Source organism: Helicoverpa zea, chromosome 11, assembly GCF_022581195.2.
Source record: "Helicoverpa zea isolate HzStark_Cry1AcR chromosome 11, ilHelZeax1.1, whole genome shotgun sequence".
Classification (NCBI taxonomy): domain Eukaryota; kingdom Metazoa; phylum Arthropoda; class Insecta; order Lepidoptera; family Noctuidae; genus Helicoverpa; species Helicoverpa zea.
The window spans coordinates 6,604,889-6,617,844 of record NC_061462.1 but is presented as its reverse complement, the minus strand read 5'-3'; the positions used below and the strand labels follow the sequence as shown (position 1 = coordinate 6,617,844).

Genomic DNA, 12,956 nt, shown 5'->3' with positions numbered 1-12,956 from the left:
AATAAATAGACTCACCATCCGGTAAAATAACAAAAACAACATAAAACTCCGACTGCATTCACCTAAGATTACCTATTTAAGAATTTAACTGGGATGATTTCTGAAACCACGAATAAATACCACTTCAATAAATTAGTATTCTACTTCAAATCCATAGACAACACTGTGTAAAATAGTTGACGCCGAAGAGAATATCAGTGACTCCGAGTATCCAAACATACGTGATACGGACGAACGTCATTGACGTATATGTGTATGATAAAAATGGTGCCCGTTTACCAGCTGGCATCTAGTCTTTATTGATACAGAATTGACATTGTGATGATATAAATCGTGTAGCATGGCGTCAGTTCTTGATTTAGTTAAACACTACCAGCATACAATAGAGAAATATCAAAGCGACGAGCATAAAGTAAGTTTCCATTTTGATCATCTTCCATTTGGTGTGATTCCCACATAAATTAGATAATTCCTGAATAATTTCATTGCACTATTACGTCGTAATTTACTTATCCGATATTTTCAAAAGGACATGTCTTATCGTTACTAAAATCACAAACATACATTTGTTTGATCATTATGAAATATGGTGCAGCTAAAACTGAACACTGAACATATGCATGGTGATGTCGTAGTAGTCCCACCAGCTAAAGCACTGTCATCTTATGAATTAAAACATCCATGGTACTAGTAACAGCCTAACACCATCAACGTTTCCTTATATTTCAGGTTTTAAAATGTATAGACAAGTTATTCAACTTGTCTGTGACAGTGCAGCACCTGCAGGAGACCGGGGTCGGTCGCACGGTGAATGCCTTGCGCAAGGAACCAGGCGACGTGGGCCAGGCGGCGCGCTCGCTTGTCTACAAGTGGAAGTTGATGGTGGCTGCTGAGGAGAGTGATCACGACACAGACCAGAACAATGACAGTGAGCAAAATAAATTTTAAACTATTGCATATTCAGTAACATAGAATCGTGTGCTTCATTTGATAGAAATCTTGGCATGCTACTGCTTAATTTTCGTGTGGTATTATTGTTTACAAACAACTAAGTTGAAAACATTGCATTGTTTTTGTTATCGTGGAATTAATTTGTTGTAGTATGTTAAATTATTGGAATGACAGTGTGACGAAGGAAACTTTTATTGTTAAGCATGACACTCTTCTGTTCTTGTTAGTTGGTCACAGAAATACACTTAAGAAATAGTTTTATAGTCTGCGGATGCCCATCTTGATAACTGTAGCTTCTCATACTGTTCTCTTAGTTTTCCTATACCACTTGAAAATGATACTTATGATGTATGTTTTGAGTTGGTGAATGATTGGTGACAAGTGTCTATTGGGATTGTTCAGTAAACGCTAGAACAACCGCCACTAAGTTTAATGTAGTTGTTTTCCTCAACCATTGATTTGCATTCTCCTTCAAATAAATCTCATGGAAATTGTGATAAACCGATCATATTGAGTAGACCAAACAAACTTATTCATGAGATATTCATTTATGTGTTGTCGCAGTATAGCTAGTGCATATATTTTCTTAATTGTAATTAATATTATATTATTTGGTTATTTTCAATGTGCAATCTCGTGCTAGGTCTCATTTTAGTAGTATGTTGCTTCTTAAATAACTCATAAATGGATGAATTCACTTAAATTGTGTTTTGTTTGTAGAATGAGTAAAATATTATTTATTGACTAAAGTTTTACATAATTTAATGTTTTAAGTTCAATTTTAATTTCATCACATACACCTATAATTAATTTAATAGTTATGTGTTATTAATGAAATATATATATTTTTTAATTATTATTTAATTTTATTTTGAATTCCTTAAGTCTTAGCACATATTACATACACAGAATCATGATCTTTCTGAAGGTATAAGTACTTATGTGATTAAAATTTAATATTCAAATAGATACTGAAGTTTATGTAATAAAAATCCTTCATAGTATGCATCTAACTTAGCTAGATGTTTCACAAAAGCTAATTTTTAACACCCTACAAAATCACAGTAATCATGAAATGTTTACTATGAAATATTATTTTCCTAGTTTTTACTGCTATTGCAGCTATTGCTTTAAATAACTACAGTCGCTGTAACTTCATATTTACCTAAGAATATTTCATGCTTCGATATTAAAAACATGGTTCTGCAAGGCTGTAGTCTAACACCAAACAGCAACCAACTGTTGTACTATTGTGCTAACTGGGCCAACTCCACATTAGCATGAAAGCATTTCACTTTCAAGTAGTTTCGAGAATTGCTTAGTTAATAGACTAGACACTACAAGTTACGAATTACAGCGGGACAATGTTTACTTAGGTTTAGTAAGCGCAAGTGTATGTTTAGCTAAACACAACAGTCCTACTTTGCCAACATTTATTCATATATTTGTTCACAGCCCGAGTATGATATAATGGTTCACATAATACATAGAGCATACCTAATGCAAGAACTAGTCGAGACTTGTTTAAGAAATCAAGGAACTATGTTTATTTATGACTGTATGTATTATTCTTTTTCAGCGACAACACAAAATGGACATGGACATGGACATGGACATGGAAGTGGGAAGGAGTCCGATGAAAATAACCAGTCTAGGCACAAGTCTGAGAGGTCACACTCCTCGTCAAAACCTAAAGACCACAGAGAAACTAATGGGAATTACAGCGGGAGCAAACGAAGACACAATAGCAGTGAGGTAAGTTAATCTAGATTTATGTTATGATCATGTCTGACAATCACACTTAATCGGTTGAGCATTTCAAATGAAGTAAGAAATTGGGTCTTATAAAAAGATTTTTATTCTTGTTGGATACCACAGTAAGTAGATGCTGCAATTTACAACATAAATATGCTTTGTAAATCATGTGCATGAAAACTGTGAAGTACTTTATCTGTGGTTACAATATCTCTTGTGCAATAACACTGACAAAGCATTTCACTAGAGATAATAGTTATTTTTACTAAACCACATCCTTGGTTTACCTCATATATTTACCTACTGCTGATAGGCAAAATTAATTCGACCTAACTTTGGCACAAATTGCAATACTGTTTGTTGTAGTGTGGTATTGCAACAACAATATAAACAACTCCAATGGACTAAAGATAAATATATCATTTCCAATTAATATTCTACATCCTTCAATTCTTTAAAGAAAATTTGGTCAAAATTAAAAAAAAAAATGATTAGGTGATGAAACACAATTTCATCATAAGCATAATATGGAATTTTCAGAACTGTTTAAAATATGAGAGCACCAAATATACAATCGATGTTAAAATTATTTCAGGAGGAAGAATCCAACAGCAAACGGTCAAAACATTCTAGTTCTAGTGAGGATGATTACAAAAGAAAATCTCACAGCAGGAGCAAGAAATCAGAGTCAGACAGTGACAGTAATGACGATAGTGATGGATCTCAAAGTGACGATAGTGACTCAGACATGTCAGACTCCTCGCAAGAAGAGGTAAAAGTCAAACAAGAAATTAAGAAAGAACCAACTAGTAGCCATAAGTCTTCATCTAAGCATTCGTCACACGATGACCATGCAGATCACAAATCATCCAGTTCAAACAGGCACCATGAGCCAGAGAAACACTCCAAACACCACAGCTCACAGTCAAAAGAGAGTAATTCCTCAGAAAGACATTCGTCCTCGAAAGAAAAGTCTTACAGTTCAGACAAACACAAAAGTTCAAAGGAGAAAGAGTCCAGTTCAGAAAAGAAACACAAAATAGATCACAAATCTGACGCAGAGAAGAATCACAAAGAGTCAAAGTCGTCTACTAAGCATAGTAGTTCAGACAAGCATACTTCATTGGAGAAGCATAATAACTCTGAAAAACACAGTAGTTCTGAAAAACATAGGTCAAGTAGCTCCCACAAGTCTGACAGTGGGTCTGACAAAAACAAAGGAAGTTCCGATAAACACAGCAAGTCAGAGAAACATAAATCATCGAGTCACTCGCATGCGCCAGAAAAAGAAAAGCACAAGAGTTCGTCCGAAAAGGAACTTTCCAAACAGAAAGTGAAAGAAAGCTCTAGTAATAGTAGTAGTTCTAAGGAAAAACATAGTTCCTCAAGCAAGGAAAAGTCAAAAGATAGGAGTAGCTCTTCAAAGGAGAAGTCGAGTAGTCATAGTAGTGAGAAAAAACATTCGTCGTCGAGTGAAAATAAGTCGAATAGTAGTAGCAGTAAGAGTCATTCAGAGAAGAGTGATGAAAGGAGTGACAAGAAATCAAAACATAGATCAAGTTCCTCTTCAAAAAGCAGTAAGTCAAGCAAGAACGAAGAAGTACCAAAGAAAAAAGTTCAAATACAACCAAGTGAGGACAGCGATGATGGAATCGACTGTGGATCAGGTAATTAAATTAAATGAGTTGTTTTTTTTAGTATTCATTATTTAACGAGCCTTTTCCCAACTATGCTAGGGTCGGCTATCAGTCTATATGAATGCAGTTGAGTTCCAGTTGTTTACCAGGCAACTCGTTACCAGGTTACCCAGATAACCGTTGGTCACAATTTCTAAATACTCTTCTTCTTCAATTGTATTTCAATTATTTCAGGTGCCAGTTTTGCTGAAGCACTCGGCATGATCAGTCCCGCTAAACCTAAAAAGAAAACATTGAAGGATGCAGCTTCACCCAACAATGACGTAAGTTGAGACGCTATTAAAATCTCCTTTCTGATATTTATCACTATAATAACATCTTGACGGGAATGTGACCAGAAGTTACCACATTTTCCTGTTGGTTTTCCTTGTATCAGATGGCGTGTTTTATAGATATGCGTCATGATGTTTACAACCAAATACAAGGTGTTGATTTGCATTTGTGCCATAGTTCAGGAGGAGGACATACAATACGTAAATAATCGATTGGAATTACAGTAGATGGGAAATAACTAATATGCACTGCTTTTTTTGTCATTGTAATGTCGTGGTATTTCCAAAGTAATCCAATTTTATGAATGAAATTTATGAGTGATCGTTGCGTATGCTTTGTGTTTGCGTTTGTGTGAGGGCGCAGCACGGGTTTAATGCCAGTAACATACGCGCCAAGTTTAAATAAGGCTAGATGACATTTACGGAATTCCGAAAAAAAATTAAATAAAAAAAATTACGTACCAATTTTTTTATTGATTTGGGTCGAGAATCATTAGCAGAATTACCTCCTTGAATATGGCACGGATGCAAATCAACAGCTTGTATATCCAATCCATTGCCTACATAGCTATCTATGGCGGTTGATAAACATATTTACTCTTATGTAATAAGGAGGGGAGGATGCTTATAATATAAGTTTTACATATGCATAGTAATTTCAAACATAATGTGAACAGATTCACAGTATTTTTGGGTTGAACCGAAGCTCGTACAATCCAGATGATCTTCAGTTGAAAAAAATTCTACCGTTTTAAAAGTCAACTAAGAAGATTGCCTAACAGCTAGTTTCTTCATCAAAAGTAAAAGCCAAAGTAATGTCATGAAGTAAAAGTAACGGTCAAATTTGTTTTTTTTATTCGTGTTGCTGTTACTTTAGCCTTGAAAAAACGAATTTGACTGTTACTTTTACTTTATGACTTACTTTAGCTTTTACTTTTGATGAAGAAACTGCCTGTTAGTTACTTACAAATACTCGAAAAAATAAGTTTTTTTTTTTAATGTTTTCGAGTGTTGTTATCGTTAAGTTCTAAGACGCTCTCTATACATAAAAATAAAAGTACCTAATATATTTTATATCTTTTTGTGTTTCTCCACAGCTAAGCCCAGCTGCATTATTAGCTCCTACTGCTAAACTAGCGCCATTGCCCGCGCTAGAGATCTCGGCCTTACCAGAGATATCGCCCAACTACAAACCTCGCCCACCGCCACGACCCTTACCGCATTTCAGTGACGAAGACGCCATGAGTGCTGTCATTTCGTCCAAAAACCAAAGGTAAGACCATAGATATGTGTAGTTGTTGGCTAAAATATTGTTATAAGAAGTATTTTGGGCTTGGATATGCTATCTTTTCGGAACTAAACAAGAGTATGTAAAAATAAGTAACCATAGATTGTGACCACCATATTGAGGCACTATAATGTAAATTAGATTTAAATAAAATGTTTTTTGTTAGTACATAATATAGGTCTCTATTGATTCCATGTTATTCTTTATTTTCAGAACCAAAGTCTATTCAGGCAACAAAGTTATAGGAAAGATACCGTCACTCTACGAAATGTGCGTGAACGTACTTCAAGAACATATTGATGGTAAGTTTTTAATTTTTAATATATCTCAATACATAATTCATTTATTTTTAAAACTGCTTCCTGAATTATTGTAATATAAATGGCAGGGGTTCCTTAAACTTTTTCTAGTATATTTTTGCAACAACATACACATTTTCTTCAGATACCTTTAATTAAATCAAAATCAAATAAAAAAATAAAAGAACAATTTGAAATTCCTTCATCATATAAATTTTGAATTCCAGCCCTTGAATACACGGGCGGAGTGCCATACGAAATTTTGAAGCCCGTCATAGATAAGGCCACGCCGCAACAGCTCTTCATACTCGAGCATTACAACCCTTACCTTATGGAAGACACTGATCATCTGTGGCAGAAGTTCTGTCAAAAACACTTCAGAAATAAACAGAGACAAGAATTGGAGGCTTGGAGGGAGATGTATACGGTAAGATTTTTTTTTATTGTGAGAAAAGTTGGTATTTAAACTCTTTGTTCATCGAAAAAGTTTTACATTCTTTTAAGGTTATAAAATGATATTAAATGCTTTCAAAGGTAGAATGCCATTGCTATGCCATACTAATCGGTAGTGTAATAGAGTTTCTAATTATAATGTCCATGAATACTACAAAATATACTCTCACTTCTTGTTTCAGAGGTGCCAAGAAGAACAAGAAATTAGGTTGAAGTCGCTCACGGCTAATATAAAAATAGCCCAAGAAGCCAAAAAGGCGCCCATAAAACAAACTAAAATGGCGTACGTCGACTCCGTCGCAAAACCACCGCGGAACATCGCCAAAAAACAGGTAATTACCACTGAAATAATTATTTTTATTTGCTCGTCAAAATACGTTTAGAAAAAATACATTATTGTCCAGAAACGACGTTCGAGGAAACGTAAAAAAAGAATGACTTGGATTTTTTATCCACGTCCACCCAACTAAATAGTAAGTATCATCGTGTCGTCATTGTATTTTTTTTAGTGGCTTAATGGTCCAAGTTGACAAATAGGTTCGGTGGGATGATAGTTAAAGTATGAGCGTCAAATTGTTTACTTTGCTCGGTGAAGCAAGTTTATTGGACGAGAACTGTATCAGTATACAGTTCTCGTCCAATAAACAAATATTGCTATTATACAAATCACTTGCCAACTATGTTAGGGTTGGGTTCTAGTCTAGTCGGACGCAGCTGATTACCAGTATTTTACATGAAGCGACTGCATATCTGACCTTCGTAACTGAGTTACCTGGGCAACCCCTTGGTAAGACTAGTTATTAGACTGGTTTCTGACTACCCTTAAAGACTGGGACCGGGCCCACCAATATATCGTGCTTTCCGAAACATGGAGAAACTCCACGGACTGATTGCGTCAAGCATTGCATTACCTTATGATCGATCAATCCTTGCGGCCGTTACTAAGGTTTTATCTACACGGTGCATCTAGCTGGAGCAAGTGACCTGAGAGCACGCCACAGAACGCGTGGGAGCCTGCTTTGGTACATGCACGAGTCACTGGACCCGCACTTATTTAAAATGCATGTAACCTGCACATGTGCAAGCTACTTGCACTGTGTAGAGGTACCCTAAATCATGCCATATTTAATGGTTATTGAGGCGTGGAACATGTTTATTTGATCAGGCGCAGCACGGCACGGCGCGGCTGGCGACGGGCAGCCCGGCGGCGCGCGTGGCGGCGCTGGCGGCGCCCAACGTGCTGCGCGGCGGCGCCACCGCCGCCCGGCCACTCGCCGCGCTGCCATCCACGCCCGCCTCCTTCAAGCCCAAGAAAGCACCGCTCATGGCGAAAGCCCTACAGATCATGAGAGGACGCAAGCGATGATCCGCTTCAACTTCTACCTATGTGATCTTTTTTTGTGTCCCCTTTTAATTTTAACTTGATTAGATTGGTCATCTGAAGAGATGAAAGAGCATTTTTTTTTGTTTTGAGTGGAAATCATAATAAATGACGTTTTCTGTTGGGTGCAGGATGAGGGAGTGCCAAAGTTTTACTGACTAAATTCCATCATGTTCCTTCTGAAGCCCTTCGTGTACTAGGCCCCCGGTAATTCTTCCGAATAATCCTGCCACCTCGGCAGAAGCCGAAAGACCTTGTTTTAATTTATTATAACAACATCAAAATAACAGTCCAGTTGTTGTCACATACGTCAGTTTTAAAGCTGTCATTCTAATCAAGTTAAATTAAAAATATATATATATAGGTTATGCCCTCCGCCCGAAATCGAGCGTATTTTGTTTTATTGAAGCGATTTACACATTGGATTAAAGTACCGAACGACAAATAGTGACCCTTTCAGAACAAATTCGGATGAACTAGCCTCGTGTGTAGAGCGCTGCAATAAATTTTGAATGTTTCAAGACCCTTAAATATTACGGGTGTTGTACTTTTTCTGTAGCATCAACCCTCGTATAGGATACCGATAGTGGCCCATCAATGTCTGTACATATATTTATAATGGACCATATGAAATTTTTGTGCCGACTGGTTTGTGTTTTCTTATAACTACAGCAGACGCTTCTTTTTATATTTGTAACTTTTTACTTTTTGAAACTAAGTGCATGCATGCAATTGTGATTTTCGTGATGCTTCGTTTTTATTTCGCGTTACTGTTTAAGTGCTTGGAGTATGAAATAAAATATTTGTAGATTTTCTTTCGATCTTAGCTCCACTTTAACATTGTAAACTATAGAACAAGTATAGATGGATAGATTAAAAAAAATAATAAAAAGTAATTTATTTGTTTTCGATTTCAACATCACAGTATACTACCTCGTAGCCAAATACGCTATCAAAGTAAACTTCTTTAGTAACATTTTCTTTCACAATATTTGTGTACTTGATGTAAATGTCCTTTTTTCATATTTATTCCCGATATGTTTTTTTTTTATTTCCATTTTCTTATAAATTAAAGCACTGTCACAATTTACCTTGCCGGACTTATTAAGTACTTGTTCCTGTTTGAAACCAAAAAGTAGACAGTGTACAAAGGGAAATCATGTAAAATATCTAGAACAAACAAATTTTGAGCTTATCAAAACATTTGTAGTCGTTAAGTTAGTATTTAGCGTAAATTATCGGCTCTATAATCATAATATTGGACATCTAAGTCAAATGTGAAACTATCATCACATTTGTTCGTGTCATTAGAAGTTTTAACCAGATTTCTTAATATAGTCAGTATACAATGGGATGTCAGAAAAGTACCAAATGATTGGGTTGCTGTGATATGTTTGAAATAAAACATAAAATGTGATGTAGTGTTTTGTAAGACGCGAGATGAATGACTTGGTATGTATGTATTTTTAAAAGTTAAGGTAATTTTTAAACGATGTTTTAGAAACATTTTTAATTGTTTGTCGTGCACTTAAAACTACTGTTGCGAATTCGGCTACGGACTAGATAGACAGTGTTGCCCACCGCAAGAGTAGGTCGCAACGACAATACACGTTCTTTTTTTTCTGTGGTACCTCTGTAGTATAATTGCACGTACCTACAGCAACACATTAACTTTGTATAAGATTCACGCAGCTGTTGTAGTCACAGACTTGAACAATATTAACTACACTGTCTTTGCTAACTGTAGCCGAACTAGCAACGCTATCAATTACCTTGTATGTCTTAAATGTGACCTGCAAAACTACAATGTAAAGGAAAAAAAAACAACTTTGTTTCTCGTAATTAATGTATTGTTATCGTAACATCACAGTAACAAATATATGTAATAAAGTACATATTAAGAGAAACAATAGGTACCCATAGAAATTAGCGGCAGAATAAAATTATCGATGTTGTAATCATGGTTATTTAAAAAAAGAAGTAGGAAAAATATCTGTATATGAGCACATTTAGGTCAATTTCTTGTTATTTTTTTTTATGTATCGATAAAGTAAGAACGATTTCCATTATGATAAAATTCATTCTCTTAACAAAAGACTAGTAGGTATTCTTATTATATAAGTTTTGTCTTATTTACGTCTGGTTTCAGTGAAAAGATTTTAATTATTTGACCCGTATGCCATTATTTATACAGTGAAATATACTTATGTGGATTTTATGTGTTTTTTAATTTTCAGTACAAAATCATTGAATTCATTAATTTCGAAGTTATTAAGTTTACAAAAAAATTCATAAGCAATAAGTTACTATATTTGTGCAAGGTGTTACAAAAATCGTAATCAAATATAATCAAATGATCAAGTATGATTACGATATTCAGTAGATTTTTCAATGTGTATTTTTTTTTTTGCAAATCGTTGCACTGAAATTACCTACTCTGAATAGGCATTTGCGAATTGTGTTTACTTTGGCATCGTAACCTTTTTCGTTACCTTGTAACGTTTTGCGTAGAATTTGCGGGAATATTGTAACACCCTGTACTTTTGGAGAAGACATAAGTTCAAACAGACAAATAAAACGCTAACTAGAGAATTATAATTCCCTCTCAAGTCTCATTACCACGATTCTTAATTAAAATAGCCAATCAAGCTCCATTTTATGGAGGTGTATTAAAGAAAATTTCATATTCGTATTTAATACAAAACAACATCAATATTTCTAAATTTTGATTTTAACTGTTTTTCGTAATCAGTGTTAATGATTCTAGGGCACTGGTAAACGGCAAGAAATTTAAGATTTTTATAATATTCAGAAATCACATCTACTATCACAGGTGAAATATTACCTATTCTCGATAAACTTAAGCTTTCCAGTTTGACTAGATTCGGACTGCTCAGTGTCCTGTGCAGATTGTGTTCGGTAAAGTTCACGTTATTCCAGATTTGTAAATGTTGTATCTGTTTCAGATCTGCCAACTTGATAAGACCTGCATCTGTCAGACTCTCACAGCGTATGATTGCGAGATCTTTCAATAAATTACAGTGCGACAACATTAACAAACATTCGTCATTTACAGAGTCGCCGCCGTAAATGTGCAGAGCGGTAAGAATTAACATTTTCGAACTAATCAATTTTTTGACATAGTCTATATCGAGATTTTTTACTTTTTCTATGTAAATTTGACTGAGATAATTACAACGCAGCAAACTGTCGCGGGTCGCGACTGGAAGTCCAAAATCAGACAAAGCCAAATATTTCAAATATTTAAAATTATCGTACGGGACCAATACGTCTACATTATTCATCAAAACGAGGGAATTTTTCAAGTTGATTTTCCTTAAATTCGGCCACCTCGTGATATCATCTTCAAAATCTTTGGCAATGCGGCACATAACAAGTTCAAGTGAGATGATATTATGGCACTGCTCTATTATTGATTTGATCACAGGGTAACTGTAAACATACTGTATTTTAAGACAGCGTATACAGTCACTATGAGTTTCTATGATTTGCAAGTTTTTCTCGCTTACTTCGCTTTGTCCAGGTTTCCCGGAGTAAACGAATACAATCCCTCTCCAGAGCGCGGGGTCACGGGACAATTTCTTCCATCTAGTGCAGACATTCTCACACTCTAGGATAGTCTCTATTGGCAGGAATTTAAAAATGTTAATCATTAACTCATCTGGTAGGACGTCAATTTGATTTGGAGCTACTTCGGCTGTGGGGACCGTCATTGTCGAAAATCTAGAATATAAACCATTGTTGTAAAAAAAATTAAGAAAATTGGAAGCGCAAAAACGCATTTCGCGCAGAATATAAGCTCACCTGATGTTTAACTGCTTAATATAATTTTATAGATATTTAGATTTAGATAACTGTGTTAGACTACACAGCGTCAACGTTCAAAATGCAAATCATTTGGAGTAAGCATTTCAGTTTCTAATTTTGGCTCCAACTGAAATTATTTTGCGTATTTTGCTACTTTACCCTCTCTCTACACGTGTAAAGACAGAGAAGGGATGTGCCTAGCTACGTATATTTATGAAACGAAAGTAATTAATGACATTGTTTTAAATTAATGTAGCCTCCTACTCTTAAACAAAATTTAGTATCGATCAATCAGTGACACAATATCGAAGTCAATTTTAAGAATGTTCCAATTAAATACAAGTACTTAGTAGGTAATTCTTTATCAAATTAACAAAACATTTACTATATTTGACGTTTATTACATTAACAAGTAAATAATCAAAATCACTCCTTCGGTCAAACCTGCATTATGACAGCTGCTTTGCTTGCTACTCCTAAAATTGGTTCTCTGTGGGTGTCGTCTATGTTTCTCACATAAATCGAGCGAGTCGACTATGTTAAGGACCATAGACAAGCATACACTGCTAAATCAAACTCATCCGAGTCGACGATCGATGCTGGGTTTCTCGTTATGCTCCTGCCTGTACCACTGAATCTTAACGCGCAAATTAATGTAGAAGTTAAGTTAATTTTGATAAAGTTAAATGAGAGTTAACGTGAAATTTAATATACATTAACGTTAACATAAACATTAGCGTTAAAGCAGGACTAATGCAGTTGTACGTCCTAAATATTCTACTAAACTTTTTGCATGAAAAACTAGAGTACATACTTACAACTCAAAACAAACGTTTCACGAAATCAAACCGTGCAATAAATTGGCTGGTAAATAAAATATTTTAAATCGACTCTTATTATCACTAACAATGCTGCCAGTCTCTAGTCAATTATGACTAACGATTTCTTCCGACCCATGAATGTGACCAACTTCGTAGCGTTGTGATATCTTTATTCTTATTGTGTACCTAGGTGTGAGCGAGACCAAAGATC

General features: G+C 35.2%; 2 protein-coding genes across 3 annotated transcripts; one reads left to right on the top strand and one right to left on the bottom strand.

Annotated features, from left to right (window-relative positions):
- The first annotated feature begins 226 nt into the window (after positions 1-226).
- Positions 227-10,314, top strand: LOC124634270 (transcription elongation factor B polypeptide 3). Of its 2 annotated transcripts, none has more exons than XM_047169741.1 (10): positions 227-412; positions 730-928; positions 2,531-2,706; positions 3,302-4,373; positions 4,578-4,666; positions 5,773-5,948; positions 6,177-6,265; positions 6,490-6,689; positions 6,898-7,047; positions 7,881-10,314. In XM_047169741.1, the coding sequence occupies exons 1-10, from the start codon at positions 341-343 to the stop codon at positions 8,079-8,081; spliced, it is 2,424 nt and encodes an 807-aa protein (XP_047025697.1). In that variant the 5' UTR covers positions 227-340; the 3' UTR covers positions 8,082-10,314. The 2 variants fall into 2 exon arrangements, with proteins under 2 accessions (XP_047025697.1, XP_047025698.1); XM_047169742.1 differs by lacking the exon at positions 7,881-10,314 and adding an exon at positions 7,120-7,865.
- Positions 9,929-12,663, bottom strand: LOC124634275 (F-box/LRR-repeat protein 7-like). Its single transcript, XM_047169748.1, has 2 exons — positions 11,922-12,663; positions 9,929-11,840 (listed from the first exon to the last, which is right to left on the bottom strand). The coding sequence occupies exon 2, from the start codon at positions 11,828-11,830 to the stop codon at positions 10,790-10,792; it is 1,041 nt and encodes a 346-aa protein (XP_047025704.1). The 5' UTR covers positions 11,831-11,840; positions 11,922-12,663; the 3' UTR covers positions 9,929-10,789.
- Between the last annotated feature and the right edge of the window lie 293 nt (positions 12,664-12,956).

Coding starts and splice junctions, on each gene's coding strand:
- LOC124634270 (XM_047169741.1), top strand. CDS start 341: ATGGCGTCAGTTCTTGATTTAGTTAAACACTACCAGCATACAATAGAG. Junction 4,374..4,577: donor TGGAATCGACTGTGGATCAG/GTAATTAAATTA, acceptor CAATTATTTCAG/GTGCCAGTTTTGCTGAAGCA. Junction 6,266..6,489: donor ACTTCAAGAACATATTGATG/GTAAGTTTTTAA, acceptor TTTGAATTCCAG/CCCTTGAATACACGGGCGGA.
- LOC124634275 (XM_047169748.1), bottom strand. CDS start 11,830: ATGACGGTCCCCACAGCCGAAGTAGCTCCAAATCAAATTGACGTCCTA.